At 35.7% G+C, this 27,358-nt stretch overlaps 1 protein-coding gene across 1 annotated transcript in view; it reads right to left on the reverse strand.

The window, feature by feature from the left end:
- Positions 1–27,358, reverse strand: part of LOC117196990 (catenin alpha-3-like) — a 400,466-nt gene that overhangs the window by 279,321 nt on the left and 93,787 nt on the right. Inside the window, exon 4 of the mRNA XM_033407647.2 lies at positions 13,616–13,735. Within this exon, the coding sequence (XP_033263538.1) occupies positions 13,616–13,735 (120 nt within the window). The remainder of the gene's footprint in view (positions 1–13,615; positions 13,736–27,358) is intronic.

The following is a 27,358-nucleotide window of genomic DNA, read 5'->3' on the forward strand; positions in this document are numbered from 1 at the left end:
GGCAGAAAACACTCACTCTGCCCTAAGATCTCCAGAAACCTGTCTACTCTCAGGTTAGATCTGTGATTCACTGGTCATCTCAGATGTCGCAAACTTCAATGGAATCTGTTATTTCATGTCTCCTACACTGGTGAAATGGGAGAGTAGTGCAGATAGTGGTAGGAGACAGGAACAAAAACAATGCCTAGGCTTGTCCTACTCCCGTCCACTTCTCCTCCTTCTCCCCAGCTTGGGGGGTGTTTCCTAGGGTGGCAGGAAAGAGGTGAAAAGACAACCTGTTTATGACTATTTGCCTCTCCTTAAAAGATATCAAGAATTTGCAAATTTTTATTATGTAGCCCTTATTTGAAACTTCCCTCCAGTATGGGTAGTCCAGGAGTGAAAATAGAAAAAAGTATATAATTAATCTCTCAAAGTAAAATTATGCCACACAATCTTGCATTTTGCTTCCAAGAAAGTACCCCCAATTCCATATTACCTTGAACTCTAACACTTCCATATCAATCTCCCTTCTTAATATTCCTTTATCAGTTACCATGTGCCCTCTAGACCACTGGTTCCCCTTATGGCTACAAGGTGCTCATCCACACCTCTCCGTGTTAAACAGTGTGTCTTCTGAACTCCCTCCAGACAATCCCACTGCCTGCACATTAAGCATTAGGAGTTCCATTTTAGTCTTTTTCATAAGGAATTGGGAAAGGATGGAGGGGGTAGGGACCAGGACCAACAGGCCTGGGACATTACGAGGCACAGGTCATAACCTTATAATAACATTCCCATCACATGGTAATTGTAAGATTAGGTAAGCTAAAAAACTAACCTGGGTAGTAGACTTTCCCACAGCTTCAGAGATGGGAAATCTTTATTCCTATAGAGTGTCAAGTAGGCAGTTTCTCCTAACATTCCAACCTTTCTGTCAATAATCTATAAATGAACAGTTATGTGCACTAGAAGTCCCCTGTTATTTTGTGAATAATTATCACCTATTTTTTTTTATTAAAGTAAAATGTTGCATAGTATGCTTCTTACATCAGAAAATGTTTACATAAGGCTTGGAAGAGTCTATCCTCTTTCCATAAACTCACTTTCTTTATAATTCTATTATTTTTTTACAACTCTTTCTAGTAGAAAATGATTTCCATGCATAAAGAACACAGCTTTTATCTTGCTAGGTGACAGACTCATATATGTCTATTTATTTTCAACAGACTAGCCTCACACACTGGTGGGGCTTTTATTAATGAATATATGGCTTGTGTTAGTGCTTAGGAGGAAGATAAATTTTTAAAAATAGTAAACTACTTTCTGCCTTAATTGAAGCCAAGTTCCAGGTTTTTATATAATTTAATATATTATCTCATTATTTAATGCATTTGCTTTAAAAAAAAAATTCCAAGCTTCCCAAATCACTGCATGATAATTTTGAGTTTCCTTTTCAGCAGGAAGTTCTTACCTCCTGTTGTTTATTCCAGCCCTGGCCTCAGAGAACCTTTTGTAAAGCCGAGTTTTAGAGTATGGTTGAGTTAAGGAGAATACTCATTTAAGTGGCTAGATATGAAATGAGTTATTGTTTTGAGAACATGGTTATCTGTTATGAAAAAAATTTTAATTGCTTATACATGATGCAATGAAATGAATTCTTAGCACCGTCCTAATTCCATCAATTTTGGAATACAGTTCACGATCAGATGTAGCAAATAAGAAATGTGGATGATAATTTTCATTATTAATAATAAGATATATATTATTCCTGGTGTCTATAATACCTCTGATACACACATTATTTTCAGAGGACTCGTAGAGACTAATCATTTCACCTTCAACATGCATTACGTCAATCTTAACTATTTTTTATTATTCTAGAGTGTTAATGCTCTTTTCAATTTATTAGTCTTCAAAATAAATGTTTTAATGCCAAATTTCATAAAAATAATGTTATCACTCTCATCTACCTATCCTAAAAATACTCATAATTACCCATGCTCTTCAGTATCACCAAAAGTTTTTTTAGTCTACTCTAAGATCTTAGATTGTATTCATTGACCTCAGGTCTCATACAGAACCAGATGCAGAAATACCTTAAAAATGTAGAATGATAACATCTATTCCACTTATACAAACATTCTGGAAAATTCTCATCTTCAATTTTTTTCATATTTATATCCTAGTGACATTAAGAACTTACTAATTTTCTATAGCAGCAATGTGCACAAATGGTTCTTACATCAAGGGTTAAGAAATAAACCATTCCAAATCCTCTTGAAACTACACAGTAACAAATTTATCAAGATATTCTCTATATCTGCAGAACCAGATGTTTGGAGCACAAGAAAATATACAGCCTTTGATACAAGTCTCTCATGAGCACCACATGTTCACAAGTGCTAACTTATCATACATTACTTAATACAGAATCTAATTTGCTTCCTTCCCTTCATAAACACCCTACTGCTGGTATACTTTTATTTTCTCTTTCAGGGATCCAATTCTAGCCCATTATTTTAGCATTAAAAAAAGGTCAAATACCTTAAGTATCTTAAGCCAGGAGTCATGTACTCCCTGTTTTCAAGAAAAAATGTTTCCTGATAGATTTCAAAGATATTCCAAAAGATAATTTCTTCTAAATTCAAAACAAAGTACAGGTATACTTAGTTCATTTACTTCAGCTTGGTCTTTAGATTTAATGTTTCCCATGTCCTAAATAAAGTAAACATCATTCCCCAGTTGTCATTTTGAACTTAAGTGTGTCTACTCTTACTATATAATACAGACATGTTTTTATTAGAGTGAGCAAGAGGCAAGCTAAAAGCTTCTATCCACTTTTTCTCAATAAATGCACACTGCTGCTTGCCAAAAATTTTCTTTATTCCCATGATACAGTATCACACCCCAGGACTTGCTGCTCTGATCCAAAGTGAGAAGTGGTGCCTTAATCCTGAAAAAATGAGCTTTGAACTTAGACTCAAAAACTGACAAAAAAGCCCCAAAGCTTGGAGATTTTCCAAAGTAATTTACCACATTTCATTTCTCTAAATTCACAGATGATGATTATCAAAATTGTCAAAAGTATCCTAGCTATTCTTAATCACTCTAACACTGAAGCCGGGGAAATGACCTAAACTCAATTAACTTTAATTTTACAAATATAAATTTAAGATGAAAACATAAATGTATAACTATCTGCAATGAAACATTTGGTAGACCATTCATTCTGCACCAATGAAAGTACCAAGAGAGGCTTCAGTAACTCCCAGTGTTTGGGTGGAGAGCTTAGCACAATAGAGATAAACACCAATATCTAAATCATAATGAGGAAATACTATAATTTCTTCACTAAGCAAAAAGTAAGGTTACAACAAAATACGTAAGTTAAATTCAGAGCACAAAAAAGGTCCTCAAAATAACGAAAACAGTTTAATCCCTTAATCTATCAACCAGCATCATATTTGGAAAACCAACCCAGGTCAGCTGTTGATGCTGTATGGATGCAGCCACAGATCATTACCTACTTAATTGTGTATATATCTAATAGGCTCATACAGCTCCTTTGGAACAAAGATTTTATAATAGAGTAGATGACAAATACTTAGCTATGGTGCAACCAAATGCTATAATAATAAAAGCAGCATTTATACAGAGAATATTAGCATGTATTAATGCTGTACGCTACAATAGAGAAAAAATTAGATTCATAAAAATACAGTTAAGGGAAGAATACAATGTAACTTATAGGTTGATTGTGGCATCTTGCTAAAATCCCCTAGGTGATACTAAAAATATTAATAAGCAAAATATGGTTAACTTGATCAATGAATATAAGTGTCAGCTGCCCATAGAAGAAAAGCTATTTACATTGCAAAAATTCAAAGATATCCCATCTAAAATGTAATATGACTTTGAAGAATATTAACTAGGTTAAATTTTTTTTTTTGTCATTTGAAACCAGAGTGCATGGAAGAAAACCTATATAGGTACATAGCCTTTTAAATCACTGAGCAAAATGTGGAGCAAGCCAGCAATGCTGCCCCGTCTTCCGGTGATACTTCCCCGCACCTAGATGTATTTCAGCATGTGCTTCTACTGCTGTCACATTTGGAGCATGAGAAATAATATAAAAGCTGACTAGCTTCCTCCTAAATAGCAACTTGAAACTATCCAAATATGGTATTTTAGAGAGCAAAAATTGAGTACGCTTTTAAAAAATAAAGGAAAAACTGAATTTCTCATTACATATTAAACTAGCCGCAGGCAATTAACCCCTTACAAACAAACAGCCTAACATCTACAAAAGGCTACATGATTGGTGGGTTCATGTTTAAATCTCTGCTGTCAGCAGAACTGTTGGCCTCATCTAAGCAGCATCAACACTTCCTTTGAATTTTAGCCAGTAGCGCTCTAGGCATGTTCCCAGCACTACTATTAACATGGAGAGCTGTAGCTGTAGCAGTAATCTTTTCACCTGACAAGGACACAGTAACATTGTGATGCTTTCTGATTGTACAATCAGGTAGAGACACACAACTTGGATACACAAATTAATTAAGAATGTGTTTGAGACTTTAGTTTTCATCAGTTGTATAGTAAGTATGTGACCAAGCTTGCTTTTCTGGAACAAATGCTGCTGAGTCAATACCAGCTGGTCCCATGGTCAGTTTGGCCAAGTCACAATGAACACTGCAGTGTTAAAATACTATTGATACATTCTCACTCTTCTTCAGCTTCCTGTACCTTAGACTCAGTTGCTCTCATATTCAGTCTTTCACTTGTAGCAAAAATATACAAAGGACAACTTCTACAACTACTGAAATATGTAATCTATAAAAACACAATACGTACGTGCATAACATGTCTTTTCACATGACAGTGAAACATCAAAATAAACAATATAAAATTTGTGATAAAGGATATTATTGTAGGCTAGCAATATCTTCTATGTCCAAACATAGACACAAATCTTACTACTGGATCATAATTCAAATCCAAAATATTTATTAAGTACTTACTATGTCCCAGGGACTATATTAGGCTCTTGAGACACAACTGGAAATAATGCTCTCCTGCAATTTATTATTAAAACTCCTTTGATACTTGAAGTATGATCCATGGACCATCAACATCAGCATCATTGAGGAACTTGTTTGACTCTCCAGTCTCAATTCAAATCTATTGAATCAAAATTTGTATTTTAACAAAATTCCCCTTGTTATTTGTATGCATATTAAAGTTTAGGAAGCACTGGTTTAGAGGGCACAGGATCTAGAAATTGCCGAAGAAATGAAAATTCCTATACAATAGAAAAGAACATAATGATGTTTTCTGTATTATTTGTGTATCCATGTATTGAAGTGGTTGAACCAGGTGATGCATATAATTTCTACCTCTTCTAAAATGTTGTAATATTATTGCATTGTCTTTTCATTTTAAAAAATGGCACTACTGAATGATCTCCATTTATAGTCATCTCTCAGTGTCTAATACAGCTTATACATATATATGGATGTTATAAGCATCTATAGTTACATTCAGAATACAAACCAGAGATACCAAAGAATCAGTATACAACTGGCTGACTTATGCTAAATGACTCAGAAAAGAACCAAAGAACATATCATCTCCTGTTATCGTCCCAGCTCTACCACTAACAAAGTGTACAGCTTAACAGAAGACAGCTAATCTCCTTGGGTCTCATTTTTCTTCACATCTAAAACAGTTGAGTTAGATGAATTCTAAAGACTCCTTAGTTTAAGGTTCACGGATTCTTCTATATCTTCTTTAGTTTTCATCTTAAACCACCAGAGGTCATAATCCTAGCGGTAAAAAGTTATCTGATTTGTACACAAAGGTCATTTTCAAGCTATAAAACAGACTAGCGAAGATATCGTTTTCAGGGTTAACTCTTTTAGAACTTTAATTTCTCATCAATACCAACTTCTAATGACAATCTTATGAACTCGTATGTCAATATAAGACATGCACAAATAACTGCCACATTGATGCAAACACTAAAGTTTTTTACCACTTCTAAAATTCCTATCAGCATTGTAAGTTTTCAAAACAAGCCATGACAAAGAATTAACTATTTCAATGAGCATACCCCACTACAAAGTAGCTATAAGCTCCCCGTAAGATAAACTATCATATAGCAAACAACCTTGTAAAAAAATTAATAAATCTTTTCTGGTGCATGAAAATCAGCTGGTATGTGCTTGATTCAACAGCTTTCTACCTAATTGCCACCAATAAACGAAACCCTTGAGACAACAGATGGAAATAAAATAACAAACCTTAGAACTTAAAAGATTTCTCTGCAATGTTTTTACTTTACTAATTTAATAGAATACACTTACTTGTCATGACTATTAACTATATCCAATGTGGAAATCAAACTTTAGAAGGAGAACAAGTATATAATATGCATCATTTTGATTATTTGTTTTTAAATAAAGGGTGAGGTTCTTACATAAAAATCCATAAGGTTTTTTAACTTCGGACTATAACTATAGAAAAAGAAATCACCCTATAAAGATCTGTAGTTTATGAAGGAGTAAAAATGGCTGAATGGCTATTGCAATAAGCTAGAAATTAGGAAATGTGGATATTAATTCTGAATCTGCTACTGACTCGGAATGACCTTGAATGATGTATCCAACCTTCTTCTCTCTGTCTGTATCAGAAAACTGAAGAATAAATGTAATGCCATCTCTTTCTTTTTCCTGCGAGACAAACAATTGTATGCAGTTGAATAAAAATGGAATTGCACATGCAGTGGACAGAATAAAGCACATTTGGGTTGGCTTGAAACTTATTGTAGCACACTGTATTATAATCCAGCATTTTTTAAATCTGTGTAATTTTTAAACAATGTCTGAAATGCTCTGGGATCTTCAGAAACAGTTTTATAAATGGCATAAATAATCATTTTACTTGACCGGGCAAATAAGAAACAGAATACCGTCTAAGATAGACATGAATATTTCAATGCAGCAGTCTTTGGTTTACTTACTCTTAAAAGGAATAATTCAATCAGAACTCTTTCAACAGAGTTGGGTTAATTACAGAATAAGGAAGGGAAGGCTCTTCTCCCAATTGAGCCATTAACATATTTCATCTAACAAAGACCACTGAAGTGAATCTATTCTTATAGAACTATCATTCTAGAAGTTTAGCACCTTACCATAACACTCATTCAGTCCCCAATTATACTCTTCTTTAGACTGCAGCTAAATAATCCCAGATGCATATGTACCTTATTTTTAAAGGTCTTAAGTAAAATATACTTACAACTTCTAGTTTATTGTTAACGTAAATGGGAAGTTAGTTCTCCCTTACACCGTCCTTACAGGTAAACAACTCCCAGTGCAATATCACTGTATATCCCTTTATCCTAGATGATCCATAACATTTTTTATAAAAAATGTTATAAAGTCTTGCTATAAGTCTTTACGTGGTTAAAGACTATTACTTGAAATCATCAACTTCTCTACTCTATGTTCTATAGCACAGAAACAGCAAAGCCTAACAATCATCCATTTTGTTTTGCTAAGTGTTGATTTCACAGGAGTCCTACATTGCTGTATTGTGTCCCTCAGAGTTCTTGAGTTTCCGAAGAAGCTTAGGATTCTTTTCCATGTGGTCAGTCATTATCCACCTAGAATTTTATTTCTCAATGCAAGGTGTTAACCTGCAGTCATTCTTACTAAATAAAATTCATCTGATTTATTTCTATTTTTCTTCATTGATAAGGGGTCATTTTAAATTCAATTCCTATTCTGTAAGGTATTGTATGCCCTTCAGGTTTTGGAGCTGTCTTAAGGGGTTAACTCAGCTCAGAAAAAGAAAAAGGCAGTGTTCACTCCTGAACATCATCACTAAAGAGAGAACAATATTATGCTGAATGATATCACCTGGAACCACAAAGGAAGTTTAGGCACACATGATGTAATTATAACATGAGTTGGGGTTTAGCCAGAACATTGGGTCTAACACCCTACCTTATGTTATAGTTTGCCACAGCAAAGTACTCAGGACCTTAATTCCACTGCCCATCAAGAGACACTACCTCAAAAACACATTAGAACCAAATACTGCAACTCCCTTCTCAAAAGGTATCAACATTTTTTATGACAGAGCTCACTAACCACTATGTTACAAATGTCCAAAATAATCCTACCTTCTATGTTCATAACAGTGCTGGACCCTACGTGAAGTACAAAAGTATACAAAACAGACAGCGTATTCTTATGGAACTTACCAACCATCTAGGATGAAGACAGATGAGAATAATACAAAAACAACATTATAGTAACTACAGCTTATACTAACCACATGCCAGGCACTATGGTAAGACCTTTATATACTGATTCCTTTATGTATTTTAAAGGATTTAAAGCATATATGTACTTTACACTTTATATATTGTTTTCTCAAAACAGGTTATAAGTTAGGTATTATTTTCCAAACATTTTAAAACAAAAAGCTGCAGTGCCTAAAGCAGTACAAATAATCTAACAAGATTTGATTGACTGCAAAGCCCACACTCTAACCTGCACTACATGGATCTTCAATAAGTGTGTAATCAGTCAGATTCTAAATTGTATGACATGGATAAAAGCTAAGAATGGCAAAGAAGGAAGAGCTTACATACTGATTGGAAGCCATAGGATAAAGTATCATGAGGGAGGCTAGACTTCAGTTTAGCTTTAAAGAAAGATTAGTAGTTAAATAGGTAAATAGAAAAGGGCTAGATATCCTAAATATCAAGTTTATGAACCTTGTGAAAAGTTCAGAAGGCAAGAATAGCATGCCATGATCAGGGAGACAAGAGGGAGATCAGGGATTGTGACACATTGAAACATGGATGTATATCTGAGGTATGATATTTTAATTTTACATATTAAATTTTCACATCAGTGTGTAAATGTGCTTCAGTCTACATAATGTTCAACTCAATAATGTCAAATTTAATTCATACCAAAGGACTTTAAAAGTTTCTGAAAACAGGCTGTGTCTTATAATGCTATTACTTTTTACACTTCTTAATACTTATAATAGCATTATAAGAATAGAAGAAAGGAATAAAATTAGAGTCTAGAATATCAAACTTTATTTTATTTTATTCCAGAAAAACAAAGCTCCAAGGAAATCTCTTGATTTATAAACTCTCAAATTAATACATAAACCTGGGCTCTATATAATAGCTGCAGCTTGCTATTACCATTCCTGCGTATCATCAACCTGGAGGATAAAAACCAAACAGCCTAAACAAATAAACTCTAAGACTGCATTTTCAGATGTAGTAAAAACTGAAAAAGTCTCCAGATTCTTGGTAATATGGCTTTGTCATCCATTTACTTCAGATGGCTTCATCCTGAGAATCCCACCACCTCATCTATCACAGCCTCCTCTCACCTTTTCCAACCAAAGCTATTTTTAACATTAGTCTTTTTGACATTAGGAAAATGGAGAAATGCTTGTACCCCAACCTAAAATATAGCCCAAAGAATAGTTGAAGTGTAAGCACTCACTCTTTAAAAGACAAACAAACAGGAAAGAAGCAGGAGCAGAAAAAGGGAAGGGAAGGGAAAGGGAGGGGAGGGGAGGGAAGGGAGGGGAGGGAAGGGGAGGGGAGGGGAGGGGAGGAAAGGCGAGGCTAGGCAAGGCAAGGCAAGGCAAGGCTAAGCTTACACCTAGGAGAGAAAGCACAATAATCCGCCCCCACCAACCCTTAAAAAAAGTAAAAGAATAGAGCAAAGTATTCCAGGGATATATGTGGCCTACGGAAAGAAATCTCTCAAAATGATGTTTAAAATGTCATAGAAAGGGACAGAAAATAAAATCTAATGAAAGAGTCCAAGAAAATAATTATAGTCAGTTTATTGGGCATCCCTAATTCATAGCTAAGATAATATTGATGTTTTGTGTTTGTTTAAAGAAATAGATGTAAAATGAAATATGTTAGGAGAAAACCTAAATAATACATAAGGCAAGGAGCAATCTGTCAACGTTTGGCATCCAGGAAGCCTCAGGGTTAATACCCTTCTGAATTTTAAAAGTGCAGTAGGGCTTCCCTAGTGGCGCAGTGGTTAAGAATCCGCCTGTCAATGCAGGAGACACAGGTTCAAGCCCTGGTCCGGGAAGATCCCACATGCCACGGAGCAACTAAGCCCGTGCGCCACAACTACTGAGCCTGTGCTCTAGAGCCCACGAGCCGCAACTACTGAAGCCCACGTGCCTACAGCCCGTGCTCCTCAACAAGAGAAGCCACCGCAATGAGAAGCCCGCGCACCACAATGAAGAGTAGCCCCCGCTCCCCACAACTAGAGAAAGCCCACGCATTGCAACAAAGACCCAACGCAGCCAAAAATCAATAAATAAAATATTTTTTAATTATATAAAAAAAGTACAGTTAAACACATCAATTAATTGCCTATAATCTGAGGCTAAAACTTTTGGCATGCTTCCTTGTTCATAGCAATAACAGCACCAACAAGTATTTATTGAGTGTTAGCCATGGGTCAGATACTGCTGTGAGCACTGCAGAGCATACAGCATTGAAGGTGACAGACAAGGCCCTGTCCTTACAGAGCTTACGTTCTGTCACAAAGAGAAATGATAAATATGGTTGGACCAGGGAACAAAGCATGACTAATTCTTTGGTACAAAGCATCCTGCCTTATAGGGCAGAAGCTTTCTTGCTGAATGGCAATTTTACAGAGACCTAAATCTTTTCCGGTAGGGGAAACTTACTAATGTGTGTTTATAAGTTTGGGGGACTTTACAGAGGGTAGGATAGGACATAAAAGACAAATCCCACCAAGTCAGAGAAAACGTAATGTTCTGACTCTTTAAACCCTGCCCATCCAGGAAACACAATTCCTCTGTGGCTTTGGTACAGAAGAACTTGGTTAATACTACAAATTTCTAGGCAGCTTTGCTACATTTGGAAGCTAATGGGAAACAAAGTTTGTCTTTCTCTTCTCTGCCACCTCCCTCATTCACTATGTCTTCTTGTAATTATCTCTTTTTTTCCCTTTCTCTATTTTGAGATTTTTTTAATTCTTCAAAAATAAACGCTTTAACTTACTAAATGCATGTAGTATAAAACCAAATATAGCTTAATTTCCCTCACTTTATCCCTCTTATCTTATCCCTATAAGTCCCTTTCCCTCTTTTTTACCGCTCTTTGGTCCCTGACTTTCTTTCTACTCTACCATCCTTTTTCTGACCATTTCACTCTAATTCCCCTTCCATCTTTTCCATGTAGAAAAAATGATCACTAGATATAGGGAAAAGCAGAATCAAGTAAAACAAAGGGTTGACAGTATTCTATGTATGCAGGTAAGTCTGTTTCACAAGAATTTGTCCTTTTGAGTTTAAAAAAATTGCCTTGTTTGAATAAATTTCACTAGAACTAGGGTTCCTAGATATAACACTCAAAGATTGTAAACATAAAGTTTTATACATTTTCTTAGCTGTCTGAAGATATTCTTTCAAAAATTCTTTTGTGTTTTTGTCTATACTGAACAATTTGCATGAAAGAAAGAGAGGAGGAGAGAACTGCCCCTGTCTCTGCCTCTCATCAGATGCCCATTTCAAATGTCTCTTTAAGCCCCATGTCTGTCCTATCCTAAAATTGTCTTCATACTGCATGCCTAGAACTCCTCACTTTACTATCCCCCCAGCCTGGCTCCCTGCAGGGATATTGGAGAAAGCCCAGGTTTGGAGTCACTGATACCTATTTGAAGCTCAGCTTTACTTGCCTAGTGACTTTAGGCAAGTTACTTAACTCTCTTAACAGTTTCCTCATCTGTAAAACGGTGCTCATAAAACCAACCTTATTATATCGTCACAATTATTTAATGATCTAATCCATAAATGTTCTAATCACACTATGTGGCAGACAGTTGTCATTTAATAAATAGAATATAAGATTTATATACGCATAAACATACGTATACATATATAAATAATGACATGCCCATCTTTCTCTCACATACACATGCAATTTACCTGTCTGTCATCAATGCCATTCTCCCAGAGTTATGCCCTTTTGCCCTTGAAGCATTCACATTTTTCCAAATTCCCAATTAGCTAATGTAAGAATCTAATCACTGAAAATGTGCTAATGAGAAAGGATAAGAGAAGAGCATGCTGACTACTGCCTGCCAACTCAAATACCCCCCAGTGGTATAAATATGGCTCTTGGAAACAAAACTGTACTAAAAACTACATAGGCCAGAGCAGTGACTCACAGTGTGAATTTTAAGCAGCATCATTTGGGAACTTACTGTAGTAGCTCTCAGTAACCGTGATTGCTTCTGTTACATGTGCTAATTCCTAGGCCTTCACTAATATAAAATCAATAAATAAAACAAATGGATATTGTGTCTTTTTTCATATAAATTAAAGTACGTGCAAAGATACTGCATTTGCCCCAGAACACTCTACAAAACAAATATAACTCCTAGGAAAATAAGATCATGAGAAGGTTAAATGCCCATGTAATGTCTATTATAAAGCCAAGCCTAGAACACAATTCTCTTTTCAAGTCACTATTTCTAGACCACACCATGTTGACTTCATAAGGTTTAACTAAATAAAGGAAGTACTGCTTTGAAATCCCCCTTCCAAAAGATCCAAAATTTGTAAATTAGGCAACGTCAAGAGAGTTACACCCTTTGCCACACTAACAGAAAACAGTCTTAAGTAATGGACTCGGTGGTTGGCCATGGGAGTCAGCCACTTAGTCATTTTTCTAGATGCTATCCATCATTGAGCACATTCCCGAATTTCATGCAACCTAATTTAAACGTCTACCTGGTTGTTCTGATTGGAACAAACATTCAGCCCCAGTAAAAGCTTGATGATCCTGACACCTAGTGGATGTGAAGAAACTGGAAAAGATCCAGTTTGGGAAAAGTAGCTACCTACTATGGCGGTATCTTGCAAACACACAGAACTTAATGATTATTAATATTATAAAATATGAACTCTAAAAGCAGCCCTATAAAAGTCTATTTTGGCTCTGGATTTATCTTGTGGTCTATAAAAAGAGGCTAAAAGACGTGCACTTGGAAAGCATGTTTCCCTTTAACCTTACACATTTAGCAAATTTTTACTAATCTTCAGAGATCAAACAAGAAAACTAAAGCTAAACTAAAAAAAAAAAACTATTTGGCATATTTATGACTCCTTTCTTTAAGCTTGTATGTACATCCACATCCTTTTCTTGGTCTTGAGGTGGTTTTTCTCCTCACGTATCCCCCTGTCAAATATAAAAGCCACCTGTTCAAGCTACATAGAGGTTCCCTTTATGCCACTAAGGCATCCTTAGTCAAAGGGTAGTTGAACCTTCACAAACCAGCAGGAGTTTTCTTTAAAAGAGGTATAAGGACACTCGTGGAAACCCCCAAAGTGCACATATAAAAGCAAGGACAACGTTGAATGCCGCAGGAAGCCGTGTGAACACGGCAGGTCAGCACCACACAGCACAACTTATTTCTGCCCTAAATATTAGAAGATAAGTCTCCCCAGACCCACCTGAGCCTCTGACAGGCAGGAAGGCGAGAAGACTAAAGTGTTCGTATCGTCCACCAAGGAGAGTTCTAAATCCTACCTGCTGACGTTTGAAGGCTAAATAGTCCAGATTTTCCAGCTCCTTCCCAAGCTTCTGGTAGGTTTTCTGGAGGTCAGATTTGTTGGAAACATTTTTAAGAGACTCAAATGTCCTCTGAAACTGAAATCGAAAACAAAAGTAAATCATTAGGATAGCAGCATATTTTTCTCAAATTCCTAACCAGTAACACAGACAAATGGTCAATACTGAGCCTCAGTTTCTCCTATTCATAATACAGAGGTAACAGAGGCTAGCTAATTGCCTTTGAATTAAATAGTTAGGCACAATTATACAGAATTAGAAACTATGTGCTAAGTACAAGCAACATTATTGCATGAATGAGAAGCCTGTTTAGTCCTCATTCTAACAAAAGAACATACTGCATTAAAAAAATTTTTTCTTTAACTCTTCATGTCTTAGGATACACTGCTACCACTCCTAAAGAAAAAAATTGCAATGAATGTATAATTTCAAATCATAATGAGAAAGTATTAAAAAGAGGTCTCACATCCCAATCATGGAAACAAATTTATGTAAAGGTAGCCACTTGCCTCTATAGAAACATTTATGCAGAATAGGCACCCAGCAAACTTCAGCCAGGAAGATCTCTCAGATCTTATATTTTGAGAAGAAAGGAGAACAAATGTCTTGATGATCGAAGCATATGTAGCATGTTCAGCAAACATTTATTCATTTCTGCTCTATAACGGACATGAGTTAATGAAATCAGTTCTGCTGAATCAGAATGCTCCATTCATTTTTAAGTCAGATACTAGATAAACACAAAGAAGACAAATTGCAGTGTATCACAGAATATTGTTCTGCTACTAATAATTAAGCAAAAGGAGCTCACAAGAAATTGAATTCTTGGTTTATTTTAGTAAACTAGAACATACTTTAGAGGATTAGTGATTGAAAATGTCAAGTAATATTTGCAAGACATTTGCATCTGCTCTTTCTTTATGTCATTTATTTCCCATATTCTCAATGTGTGCCATTAGATAGAATTCTACAGACAGAGACTTCACCATCTTAAACACACCAGAATTCCACTGTGACTATGATGCTACGAGACAGGCTAATAAGATTTTATAGAATATAATTAAGTTTCCAGGGAAATGATTTGACCCTTACTATTTCAAAGTCCATGGAATAAGGCATATTATAATGGCATTCTACTGAATTAAATCCTCAATCTCATGAAAGCAACATGTTTATCTCAATCCAAGGTGACAGAGGAAAAAGAAACAGGAAATAATAGTGCTAAACTTTCACAGCAGGACAATAAATTAAATTCAACAAACAATCTTTTAGAGCCTACTATGTACAAGGCACTATGAATATAAAACAAAATATAAGTTGCCCTAAAGTAACTTATAGACTACCAGGGAAATTAGACATGAAACTCAGAAATGGGAAAGATACTGACATTTACTGAGTGCCTGCTCAGTGCCAGGTACTTTATCCTTTCCAAGTTAATCCTCACAAGAACCACTGGAGTTCCTATTTGTCTTCCCATTCTACAAGTAAACTGAGACTCAGAAAGCTTGAACCATTTTTTTTCAATAATACATAATTTTAATTCATAAAAAGATACATTCATTAATTTTTCTTTCACCCAGCCTTTTCTCCTAATCTGGCTTTGTCCAGGTTCTCCTGAGAACCACAAAACCTTGTATTAGGCCAAATGTTCCTTTTTTTCCAGTTTTATTGATATAATTGACATATAGCACTGTATAACCTAAGGTGTGCAGCATAATGACTTGATTTACATACATCACAAAATGATTATCACAATAAGTTTAGTGAACATCCATTATCTCATATAGATACTTTTGTAAGAAAGTATTTTATATTTCTTTTTAAAGAAATATAAAAAAATATTATTTCCTTGTGATGAGAACACTTCGAATTTACTCTTAACTTTCAAATATAACATGCAACATTGTTAAACATATTTATCATGTTGTACATCAGATTTCTAGTACTTATTTACCTTATAACTGGAAGTTTGTACCTTTTGACTACCTTTGTCCAATTCCCTCTCCCACCGCACCCCGCCTCTGGTAATCACAAATCTGATCCCTCTTTCTACGCGGTTTTTTTTTTGGTTGTTTAGTTGTTTGTTTTTGAAGTATAACTGACCTATGTTAGTTCCTGGTTTACAACGTAGTGATTCGATATGTCTATACATTTCAAAATGGAACTGGATTTTTACTATAATGTTTATGCTTTTTCTACTCTACCATTAACTTTAACACAAGGCAAAGTAGTAAAAGGAGTGCAAAAAAGGAGATAAAAGTAACATGTGGTGGGACTTCCCTGGCCGTCCAGTGGTTAAGACGCCACACTTCCAATGCAGAGGGCATGGGTTTGATCCCTGGTCGGGGAACTAAGATCCTTAATGACGCAAGGCATGGCCAAAAAAAAAAAAAGTAACATGGTGAAATATTAAAAAAAAAAACATTGATACTGACAGAGAGACTCAGGTCATATGGAAGACATGAGGGAATTTGAGGTGGGCCTCAAAGGAGTTTTCAGAGCCTTAAATGGGAACTGGTTCTACCCATCAGTTTAAACAGCCAAAGTCTGTTCATTTTCCCCCTTTTGTAGCATAGTAAACAACTTTCTTTTAACATAATTTTAATGACCTTTATATAAACTATTTATCATGTTGTATGATCATTTCTGTGCCTTGCCCACTTCTTGGTCCCTTCTCACTATGTTCAAATCAAACTAACACCAGATCTGAGATTCTAAACAATTTAAGTAATTTTATATATAAATTAACATAAGCTATTTTACCAATCAACCTATTTAATTCTAAAGCATTCATCATCCCCTGCATCTTCTCTTCCCTAAGAAATATAAGCTCTATTTCTTAACTATTTCTTCTTCACATTTATCTGTGAATTTTATACAACTCCAAATAGGAATTTTAGGGTAAACATATTTTCAAGCCTTCAAAATAAGAAACATGAAAACCAATACTTCCAGGTAATATTTCCATGGCCAAAGAAAAAAGGGGGGAAATCCAATAATGATACATCCCCACAAGATGTTTTCATTAAACATCAGAGTTTGCATAATGTGGAGATTTAAGCTTGAACTTTCATTATCAGAACTTACATCCTCCATTTATTGATACTAAATAGTTCCAAGTACTCAAACTATGATGATTCATTCATTTAAGTTCATTTTTTCACTTAAAACAACAAATAATTGTCAAGGAGAGGTAATACAAAATCTATAATATAACTTTAAGCTAGATCCCTATCAAACACATCCCATTCCCGTCGGCTCACATATACACTTAAAGATGCTATAGAGTAAAAGCAATAATTTTACCTTGCAGGTGCAGCTGAAGTACAGAAGACAAAAATAAGACAAAGGTTAAGGTGAGATTTATATTTTACTTAAAGAGATTTAATGTTGCCTTGATTTGAAAATTTTTTGTTCCAATAGGCCACTGTGCTTGATAATTGAAACAGACCTCTTGAGATTTTCTACATTAGTTTAGTGCACTGTAGTCTCATTATATTGACTGCTTCTCAAAATAAATGACCTCTCAGTTGAAGCTGGGAAAGGAAGCACAATCTAAGAGATTTTAATATTTCTGGATTTTACCTGTTCAAAGTTTTCAGTGGGAATTTTAAATGAACCAAAACCCCAAAATAATTTGTTGAACATTGAGTTTATCCTGTGTTAATATTTTTAACTCCTTGCAAACCAAATTCAAACTTTAAACAAAAAGCCCAATGAATAAATTTAAATCCAAAACAAACCTAGGTATGTTCTAAAAATGTCAAAACTGAATATTAAAACGGTCTCTGTACTGAGAAAGAAATCCAAATTCTGTCCTATTTGACTACCTTACCAAATTTCACACACAACAGACGAGAATAAGAAGATGCAAACAGTATCTCTAAGCCCAAACAGTAAGTATTGTATACCATAAAAGTAAGCAATGTAAACACACCCAGAGTTTTTTTGTTTGTTTGTTTGTTTGTTTATTTTTGGCTGCATTGGGTCTTTGTTGCTGCACTCGGGCTTTCTCCAGTTGCGGTGAGTGGGGGCTACTCTTCGTTGCGGTGCGCGGGCTTCTCATTGCGGTGGCTTCTCTTGTTGCGGAGCACAGGCTCTAGGCACGTGGGCTTCAGTAGTTGTGGCACGCGGGCTCAGTAGTTGTGGCTCGCAGGCTCTAGAGCACAGGCTCAGTAGTTGTGGCACACGGGCTTAGTTGCTTCATGACATGTGGGATCTTCCCAGACTAGGGCTCGAACCCGTGTCCCCTGCATTGGCAGGCGGTTTCTTAACCACTGCACCACCAGGGAAGTCCCCAAAGTAGTAATAATAGTAATCCACAAAATAATACAACAGAGACCATGACTGCTCATCTCCCATTAAAATAACTGAAAATCTGCTTTGCAGAAAACAGAAGCATGAGTAAGACAGAAAAGAAAATATCTAGTTTGACTCAGCATTCCCTCTTCCCAAATATATTTTCCTCCTTTTCCTGACAACATGTTTTGAAATAAATCTAAGTCAATGTTCTATACAAACTACACATTCAATGAGTTCATGAAAATTATGTAGATTCATGGAGTAATTTGAGAAAGAGAACAAGAAGAAACCAGCTGAAGCAGCAGGAAAAAATGCAGCCAGGGCTCTGGCAAGTAAAGTTTCCCTGGCACTCACCGCCAATGCCCTGGCTTCCTCTTGTAGTCAGATCAATACAATCAAATAATTCCACAGCTCCAGCAGCCTACTAATTCCCATAATGAAAGAATATTGAGTATCATTGCTCCAAAAGAATAGCCAGCTCAACAGTTGTCATTTTTCCTTATTTAATATTTTGTGCATTTGTACAAGGTACTAGATGTTACCTATAACATAAAAAAAATTCCATACTCACAGCATTATATATACAAAAGAGTATCCTATAAGTACCTGACTGAAGGCACTGAATCACCAAGTGTGATCTTAGTGTCCCTAAAATGTCAGAGTGAAATAGTGCCAAAAGATTCTGGAAACTAAAGCAGACGGAAGTAATGAGCAAAGACTAAATATTAATGCTCTATAAATATTAATGTTTAGAGTAAAAAGAAATTGTTTTAAGCATAAGAAATGGCTAATCCATCCTACTTAAATATGGCAAATACAGAGCAACCAAAATGAAGTAATATTGAGAAAAAAAATTATTTCATTTTCTGAAGTCAGTACATTGACTTTCATACATATTTTCCAAATGAACTTACCAGATGATAATATCACTCATGAAAAGGAAGTTTACAGCTAACGCTGAAAATTAAAGGACACATATATCTCAAATGATTTTTTACTGTAAGGAATGATAACCAAAGTTAAATTAAGAACATAGAACAAAATTGGGCTTGAAATCTAAACTAGAAGTAGTCCTGTGGAGTTGAAAGTACACTGGCCTTGAAGTCTGGGTTCAAGTCCTTGTTATGCCGTTTAATAATTTCATACCTTTGGACAAGTCACTACTACTCCAATTCTTGATTGTGTTACCTGTAAAATGGGAGAAATTGTCCTTGCCTGCCTGCTTTATAAGATTGTTGTGAAATCAGCTGAGGAAAAATGGAACACATTCATTCTACAAATCTTTAACATGGGCCTGGCAACATGCCAGCCATGAAAGAAATGGAGGAAAACAAAAGAGAAATAGCTCTTGCCCTAGAAAAGCAAATCATCTAGCTTTACAGATTACTGCTTTATAAATTTTAAAGTTCCATAAAATTGTAAGAGACCACTGTCATTAAACTCATGCCCATTCAGTAGTGAATGAGGACTGAACAAAAGAGTAATTCAATAATTATTTATTGAGCATCTCTGAGCAAGGGATTTTTGAGGGAAATAGATACACTTATTTAGATTTTTTTTCTTCAATATTACTACAAAACTTATTTTTATTTATTTAATTAATTCTATTTTATTATGGCAGAATACTTAACATGAGATACATGCCTCTTGAATTTTTAAGTATAAAATACATTGTTCTTGTCTATAGGTACAATGTTCTATATGAGATCTCTAGTTTATTCACATAGTTTAACTGAAACTTTATGCCCACTAATTCCCCATTTGTGTGTTCTTGGCACCCTTGTTGAAGATCAGTGACTGTATACACATGGATTTACTTCTGGGCCCTCCATTCTGTTCCACTGATCTACATGTCTCTCTTTATGCCAGTACCATACTGTTTTGTTTACTGCAGCTTTGTAATATTTTTGAAATACAGTAGTGTGATGCCTCCAGCTTTGTTCTTCTTTCTCAGAATTGAGTTGACTATTTGTGGTTTTTATGTGGTTCCGTATGAATTGTAGAGTTGTTTTTCAATTTCTGTTATAAAAATGTCACTGGGATTTTAATAGGAATTCCTTTGAATCTGTAGATCACTTTGGGTATGGACATTTTAACAATATTAAGTCTATCAATCCATGAACATGGGATGTCTTTCCATTTGGGTCTTCTTTAATTTCTTTCATCAATGTTGTATAGTTTTCAGTATTACAAATCTTTCACCTCCTTAGTTACATTTATTCCTAGGTATTTTATTCTTTTTGGTGCTACTGTAAATGGCATTGTTTTCCTAATATCCTCTTCAGATAGTTCATCATAAGTGTATAGAAATGCAACTGATTTCTATATCCTGATTATATATCCTACAACTTTACTGAATTTGTTTATTAGTTCTACCAGTTTTTTTGGTGGAGTCTTAAGGGGTTTTTTTGTATATAATATCATCTTATCTGAAACTAGTGACAGTTTTTCTTCCTCCTTTCCAATCTGGATGTCTTTTATTTCTCTTTATTGCCTAGTTGCTATGACTAGGACTTCCAATACAATGTTGAATAAAAGTGGTGAGAGTGGGCATCCTTGTCTTTTTCCTGATCTTAGAGGAAAAGTTTTCAGCTCTTCATCATCATGTATGATGTAAGTTGTGAGCCTGTCATATATGGACTTTATTATGTTGAGGTGCTTTCCTTCTATTCCTAGTTTGTTGAGAATTTTCAACGTAAGGTAGCTAGCTAGTGGGAAGCAGCCGCATGGCACAGGGATATCGGCTCGGTGCTTTGTGACCGCCTGGAGGGGTGGGATAGGGAGGGTGGGAGGGAGGGAGACACAAGAGGGAAGAGATATGGGAACATATGTGTATGTATAACTGATTCACTTTGTTATAAAGCAGAAACTAACACACCATTGTAAAGCAATTATACCCCAATAAAGATGTTTAAAAAAAAAATGATGTTGAATTTTTTTCAAACTTTTTTTCTGCATCTATTGAAATGATCATGTGATTTTTACCCTTTATTCTGTTCATGTGCTGTATCACATTGATTGATTTTCATATGTTACACCATTCTTGTATACCAGGTAAAACCCACTCGGTCACAGTGTATCATCCTTTAATATGCTACTGAATTCAGTGTGTTAGTATTTTTTTGAATATTTTTGCATCTATATTCATTAGGGATATTAGCCTGTAATTTCTTTTCTTGTAGTATTCTTATCTGGCCTCATAAAATGAGTTTGAGAGTGTTCCCTCTGCTTCAGTCGTTTGGAAGAGTTTGAGAAGCACTGACATTAATTCTTCTTTAAATGTTCAGCAGAATTCACTAGTGAAGCCATCTGGTCCTGGGTTTTTCTTTGTTAGGAGGTTTTGATTATTTATTCAATCTCCCTTCTTGTTATAGGTCTGTTCAGACTTTCTATTCCTTCATGATTTAGTCTTGGTGGTAAGTTGTATGTTTCTAGGAATTTATACATTTCTTCTAGGTATTGTTCATTGGTGTATAATTATTCATAGTAGTTTTGTTTTGTTTTGTTTTGTTTTGCGGTACGCGGGCCTCTCACTGTTGTGGCCTCTCCCATTGCGGAGCACAGGCCCCGGACGCGCAGGCTCAGCGGCCATGGCTCACGGGCCTAGCCGCTCCGCGGCATGTGGGATCTTCCCGGACTGGGGCTCGAACCCGTGCCCCCTGAACCGGCAGGCGGACTCTCAACCACTGTGCCACTAGGGAAGCCCCATAGCAGTTTTTATGATCATTCTTTATTTCTGTGGCCTCAGTTGTAATGTCCCATCTTTCATTTCTGATTTTATTTGAGTCTTCTCTCTTCTGTTCTTAGTCTAGCTAAGGTTTGTCTATTTTGTTTATCTTTTTAAAAAACCAACTCTTGGTTCTGTTGGGTTTTTTTCTCATTTTCCTAATTTCTATTTCATTTATTTCTGCTCTAATGTTTGTGATTTCCTTTCTTCTTCATTCTTCTAACTGAGCTTAGTTCTTCTTTTTTAGCTCTTTGAGGTATAAAGTTCTTGCTTGAGATCTTTCTTCTTTTTAACACACTATTGACTGGGGGATTCTTGCAGAAACGAACGCCTCTGGCTGGCAATTTGTTATGTAAGTGAATACTGAAACACCCACGTTTGAGTAAATATCAACAACTTATTTTGCACTTAATGTATTTCTTTGAAGCTTTGTACATGTCTTACTAAAGCATTCTAATATTTCATTAGAGTGTGATAGGCAGTATAGCAGGCACCTCTGTGCAGGGGAATAGAACATCTATTCCAAACATACCGTGTTTCACTGTGCTTTACCCTGGAAGAGCAGACTCTACACTTTCTGGCTGCACTTGTCTTTTTAGCCTTGTGGTTATTATTTCCTCTAGAATATGTTCTTTTATTTTACCTGATAGTCGACAAGGTGGATCTTTGCACAGGGCTCTTTTAGAAACACCACAAGAAGGACAAGGTGCAGGACTGCCACTACATTCACCAGAATGGTCAGTTACCCATTCTCTAGGTATTGCTAACAAAAATTGCTTGTAAGTCATTTTATCCTGTGCATTTAGGCTACAATAAATTTTAAAGCACTGAATAAACCATTTTCGAGTTTTCTGGAGGATATTGAAGTTTTCCAGATATTGATCAGATCAATCAACTCCTTTCATATATTTATTATACTCTAATATACAAGTGGGCTTTAGTTATCTGATGGCCAGTCCTCCTGTCTTCCTTTCCTGTAGATGCTATGGGGAGGGGCATCATGAATAGTTGTCAGCATGCAGACTAGCCTCTTGCCTTTCCAGAGAAGAAGAATCATTTCTCCCTTCCATAAGAACGCCATTTCTCCCCTCTGTAGATTTTTCGATTTCTCCTTTAATTGGTTTGGTAGACCACAATTCTCTCTTATAGTTCCACAAACTCTGGCTTTATTTTTCAACAATATTTCAGATGTGGACACACTGTTGTAATAATTGTCTTGGTAAAGATGGTACCATGAACCAAGATAAGGTTGTACGACCAATAATAGTTTCTTGCAGTTTCTTTCCTTCACCCATGTAAATCTCAAGGTTGCATATATATCCAGTTTCACTTTTGCTAACCATCCTGACCAAAATTCCATATTTTGTAAGTTTTCCAGGGTTAAAGGTTTTGAATCTGAGTTGTCCTCCCCACTTTATCATTGCCTCATCAAGTAATAGCTCTCATTTGGGTATATAGATCAATTGAAATTTTGGTAGAAATAATCCAAAAGAGGTTTAACTTTTGAAATTCTGTCTGCAGGAAGTGGAGTTTCTGAGTTATCATTAAAGTGAAGAAATGTCATTATTTGTTCAAACCTTCTTCCTGTCATAATCTTTGGAAAGATAGGTGTTTCAAGTAAGGGATCAGTCGACCAATATTCTTTCCAGTGTGACTTTCTTATTTGTCCCATCAAAATTATTAATCCAAGAAACTTCTTCATGTCACTATTGGTTACATCAGTCCATTTTAAAGCCTTATCATACTTTTTATATGATTTTTCATTCTGTTAGTAATACAAGTTTGTTTGAGAAGCGACCAACTCGAAAAAGTCATTACCAAAAATTAATTCTGTTATTTCACTAACACTTTGCGGGTTATTACATTCAACAGTTACACCTGACACACCTGTAAAGACTTCAAATTTTCATGAAATGTTGTCTTCAAGCCACTCTTCTGTAGAAGCAAAGGAGCATTCTCTAGCACTGTGAGTTTCATTTTCACTTTCTGTATCAGAATCAGTCACTAAGGTTTTTCGTCTTTTTCTTGGTCTAATATTCAATTCACATCATCTGAATCAGAACTATATTCTGAAGAACTATAATCTTCAGAGACACTAGTATATATGTCACCTGGACAATCAGAGAAAGTATCTGCAAAAAATTCACCAAAAAATTCTTCTTCACTCAAAATTTCATGGAATCATTGTTTTAAATTTTACAGTAATAAACTTGCATTTATAATATATACAAGGTGGGAACAAAAACCTAACAGAGCAAAATGTGAATGATAATGACAATCATAAGTTGTATAATGAACCCCTGATCAATTTTAAGCTCTAACAACTTCGCATGGTGATGTTAATTGTATCACTCTCTAAAAACGTATTGATATGTCTCCGGTCAATGACGTTCAGGTAACAAAAGATGTATTAATAGGTCTCTGGTCAATAATGTGTTAATGTAGGGATTTATCTCTGTGAACTTCCTTCTTAACACTAGTTTTGCTGCATCCCATAAGTTCTGATATATTTTCATTTTCATTTGTTTCAAGGAATTTCCTAATTTCCTTTCTGATTCCAACTTTGACCTAATGGTTCAAAAGTGTGTCATATAATTTCCACATATTTGTAAATTTTCCAGTTTTCCTTCTCTGTCAATTTCTAGTTTCATTCCATTGTGGCAGAAAAGATCCTTGATATTATTTTAATCTTCTTAGATTTGTTAAGACTTGTTTTGTGACCTAACATGTTATCTATCCTGGAGAAAGAGCCGTGTGCATTTGAGAAGAATGTGCATTCTGCTACTGTTGGGTGAAATGTTCCATATATGTCTGTTAGATCCATTTGGTTTATATTATTGTTCAGGTCTTCTGTTTCCCTATTGATCTTCTGTCTAGATGTTCTATCCATTTTTCAAAGTGAGGTACTGAAGACTCCCACCTATTGTATTGCTATCTATTTCTCCCTTCAGTCTGTCAATGTTTGCTTAATACATTTAGGTTCTCTAATGTTGGATGCATATATATTTATAATTGTTTTATCTTCCTGGTGAATTTACACTTTCACCATTATATAATGTCCTTCTTTGTCCCTTTTGATAGTTTTTGACTTAAACTTCCTTTTGTCTAAATATAGCTCCTGATCCCTTTTGGTTACCATTTGCATGGAATATCTTTTTCCATCCCTTTACATGCAGCCTGTATGTATCCTTAAATCTAAAGTAAGTTTCTTTTGCACAGCATACAGTTGGGTCTTGTTTTTTTAATCCAGTCAGCCACTTTGTGTCCTTTGATTGAGTTTAATCCACTTACATTTAAAGTAATTATTGATAGAGAAGGATTTACTATTGCCACTTCATCAGTTGCTTTTGTTAATCTCTTAGTTCTTTTTTCTGTCTTTTCCTCTCTTGCTATCTTCCTTTATGTTTTGCTGGGTTTTTTATATTGATACACTTTGATTTCTTTGTGTGTGTGTGTGTGTGTGTGTGTAACTTCTACTGTATTTTTTGTGGTTACTTTGGGGTTTACATAAAAAATAACAGTCTGTTTTAAGCAGATAACAACTTAAGTTCAGTTGCATACAAAAACTGCACTTTTACTTCTCTCTCTCTCACACACACACACACACACACACACACACTTTATGTTATTGTTCTCAAAATTTACATCTATTCATGTTGTATAATTTTACCATATTTTTTAGTCATAGTTATTTTAAATATTTTTTCTCTTAACTTTTATACTAGAATGAAAAGTGATTTACCTACCACCATTACAGTAATACAGTATTCTGTATTTGTCTATATATTTACCATTACCAGAGTTTCACACTTCCTTATGCTGTAGTGTTGCTATTTCAAATCTTTTCATTTCAACTTGAAGTACTCCCTTTAGCTATTCTTGTAGGCCAGGTCTAGTGGTGATGAACTCCATCAGCTTTTGTATGGTAAACTCTTTTTTTAGTAAAAAAAAAAAAAAAAAAAAAAAAAAAAAACCACCTTCCCTGGCCTTGAGTAGTACCATGTTCACTATGATGTTCTCAAGCTCCACAGGCTGTGGTGCCAACAGGCCCACTGGGCTGAGCCACCAGCCAGGACTACACAAGGGAGCTGGGACCGGATGGCAATTGCCATGGCTCTATTTGGCTCACAGTGACCACACCATAGCTTCCCAAGCCTCCCTGGCTGATGCCGCCTGTCATGTACTCCCCCTCACCTCCCAGTACCACCCTGACAACCTTGGAAATTCTTTATTGATCCATTTTTGAAGATAAGTTTTGCTGGGTATAGTATTCTTAGATGGCAGTTTTTTTCTTTCAGCACTGCCTCTGGCCTGCAAAGTTTCTGCTGAAAAATCCACTGATAGCCTTATAGGGGTTGCCTTGTATGTGACAAGTTGATTTTCTCTTGTTTGTTGTTTTTTACTCCCTTTTTGTCTTTGACTTTTGACAATTTGATTACAGTAGTCTGCCCTTATTGCAGGGATACATTCCAAGACCCCCCAGGGATACCTGAAACTATGCATAGTACCAAACCACATACATACTGTTTTTTCTTATACTAACAGGCAGGTAGCATAAAAAGCATGGATACACTAGACAAAGAGATGATTCATGTCCCAGACAGGACAGAGCAGGATGGCATGAGATTTCATCACACTACACAGAACAGCATACAATTTAAAACTTATGAATTGTTTATCTCTGGAATTTTCTATTTAATATTTTTGGACCACAGTTGACCATGGGTAACTGAAACCAAGGAAAGCAAAACTACAGATAATGGCTACTACTGTATAATGCGTCCAGCACAGATTTCTTTGGGTACATGTTTTTCAGTATCTTTTGGGCTACTTAGATCTGGATTTCCATTTCTTTCCCCAGATTTAGGGTATTACCAGCCATTATTTCTTTGAATAAGCTTCCTGGTCCTTTTTCTATCTCTCTTTTCTCCTGCTGATACTCCCATAATGTTTAATGGTATTCAATAAATCCTTTAGCTATCTTTACTCCTCATTTGTTTCTTTTTGCTCCTCTGACTAAACTATTTCCAGTGACCTATCTTCAAGTTCACTGATCCTTTCTTCTGCTTGATCTAGTCTGCTGTTGAATTTTTCAGTTCAATTGTTGTGTTCTTTAGCTCCATGATTTGTTTCGTACTTATTATATTTTTTATCTCTTTGTTGAAATTCTCACTTTGTTCATGCATTGTTCTCTTGGCCTCAGTGAGCATCTTTATGACTGTTATTTTGAATTCACTGTCAGGTAAATCATATAACTCTGTTTCATTAGGGTCAGTTTCTGGAGATTCATCTCATTCCTTTGTTTGGAACATCTTTGCCTGAGTCTTCACTTTCCTTAGCTCTCTGTGTTGCTGTCTACATATTCGACAAAGCAGGCACCTTTCCTAGACTTTGTGGACTGGCTTTATGCAAGAGAAGACCTCCCACCAAACAGCTGGGCTTCTACCAACTCTCACTCCCTATGGAGAAACAGGCAGCTGCAGTTTTTGTCTACTTACTCTGTGCTGAGCCAGAGGGGGCAGGGAGCTGTGGTGTTTTACCAGTCTAAGCCACCCCCTCCATTTCCCCCTACCAGGTGGCTAGACTTTGATGGATCCATCAGAACTCCAAGACTGGCAAGACAAAGCCAGTTTTCTGGGGAGCCCCCTCAGAAAGGCTAGAGTGCTGGACTA

Source organism: Orcinus orca, chromosome 14, assembly GCF_937001465.1.
Source record: "Orcinus orca chromosome 14, mOrcOrc1.1, whole genome shotgun sequence".
Taxonomy (NCBI): Eukaryota; Metazoa; Chordata; class Mammalia; order Artiodactyla; family Delphinidae; genus Orcinus; species Orcinus orca.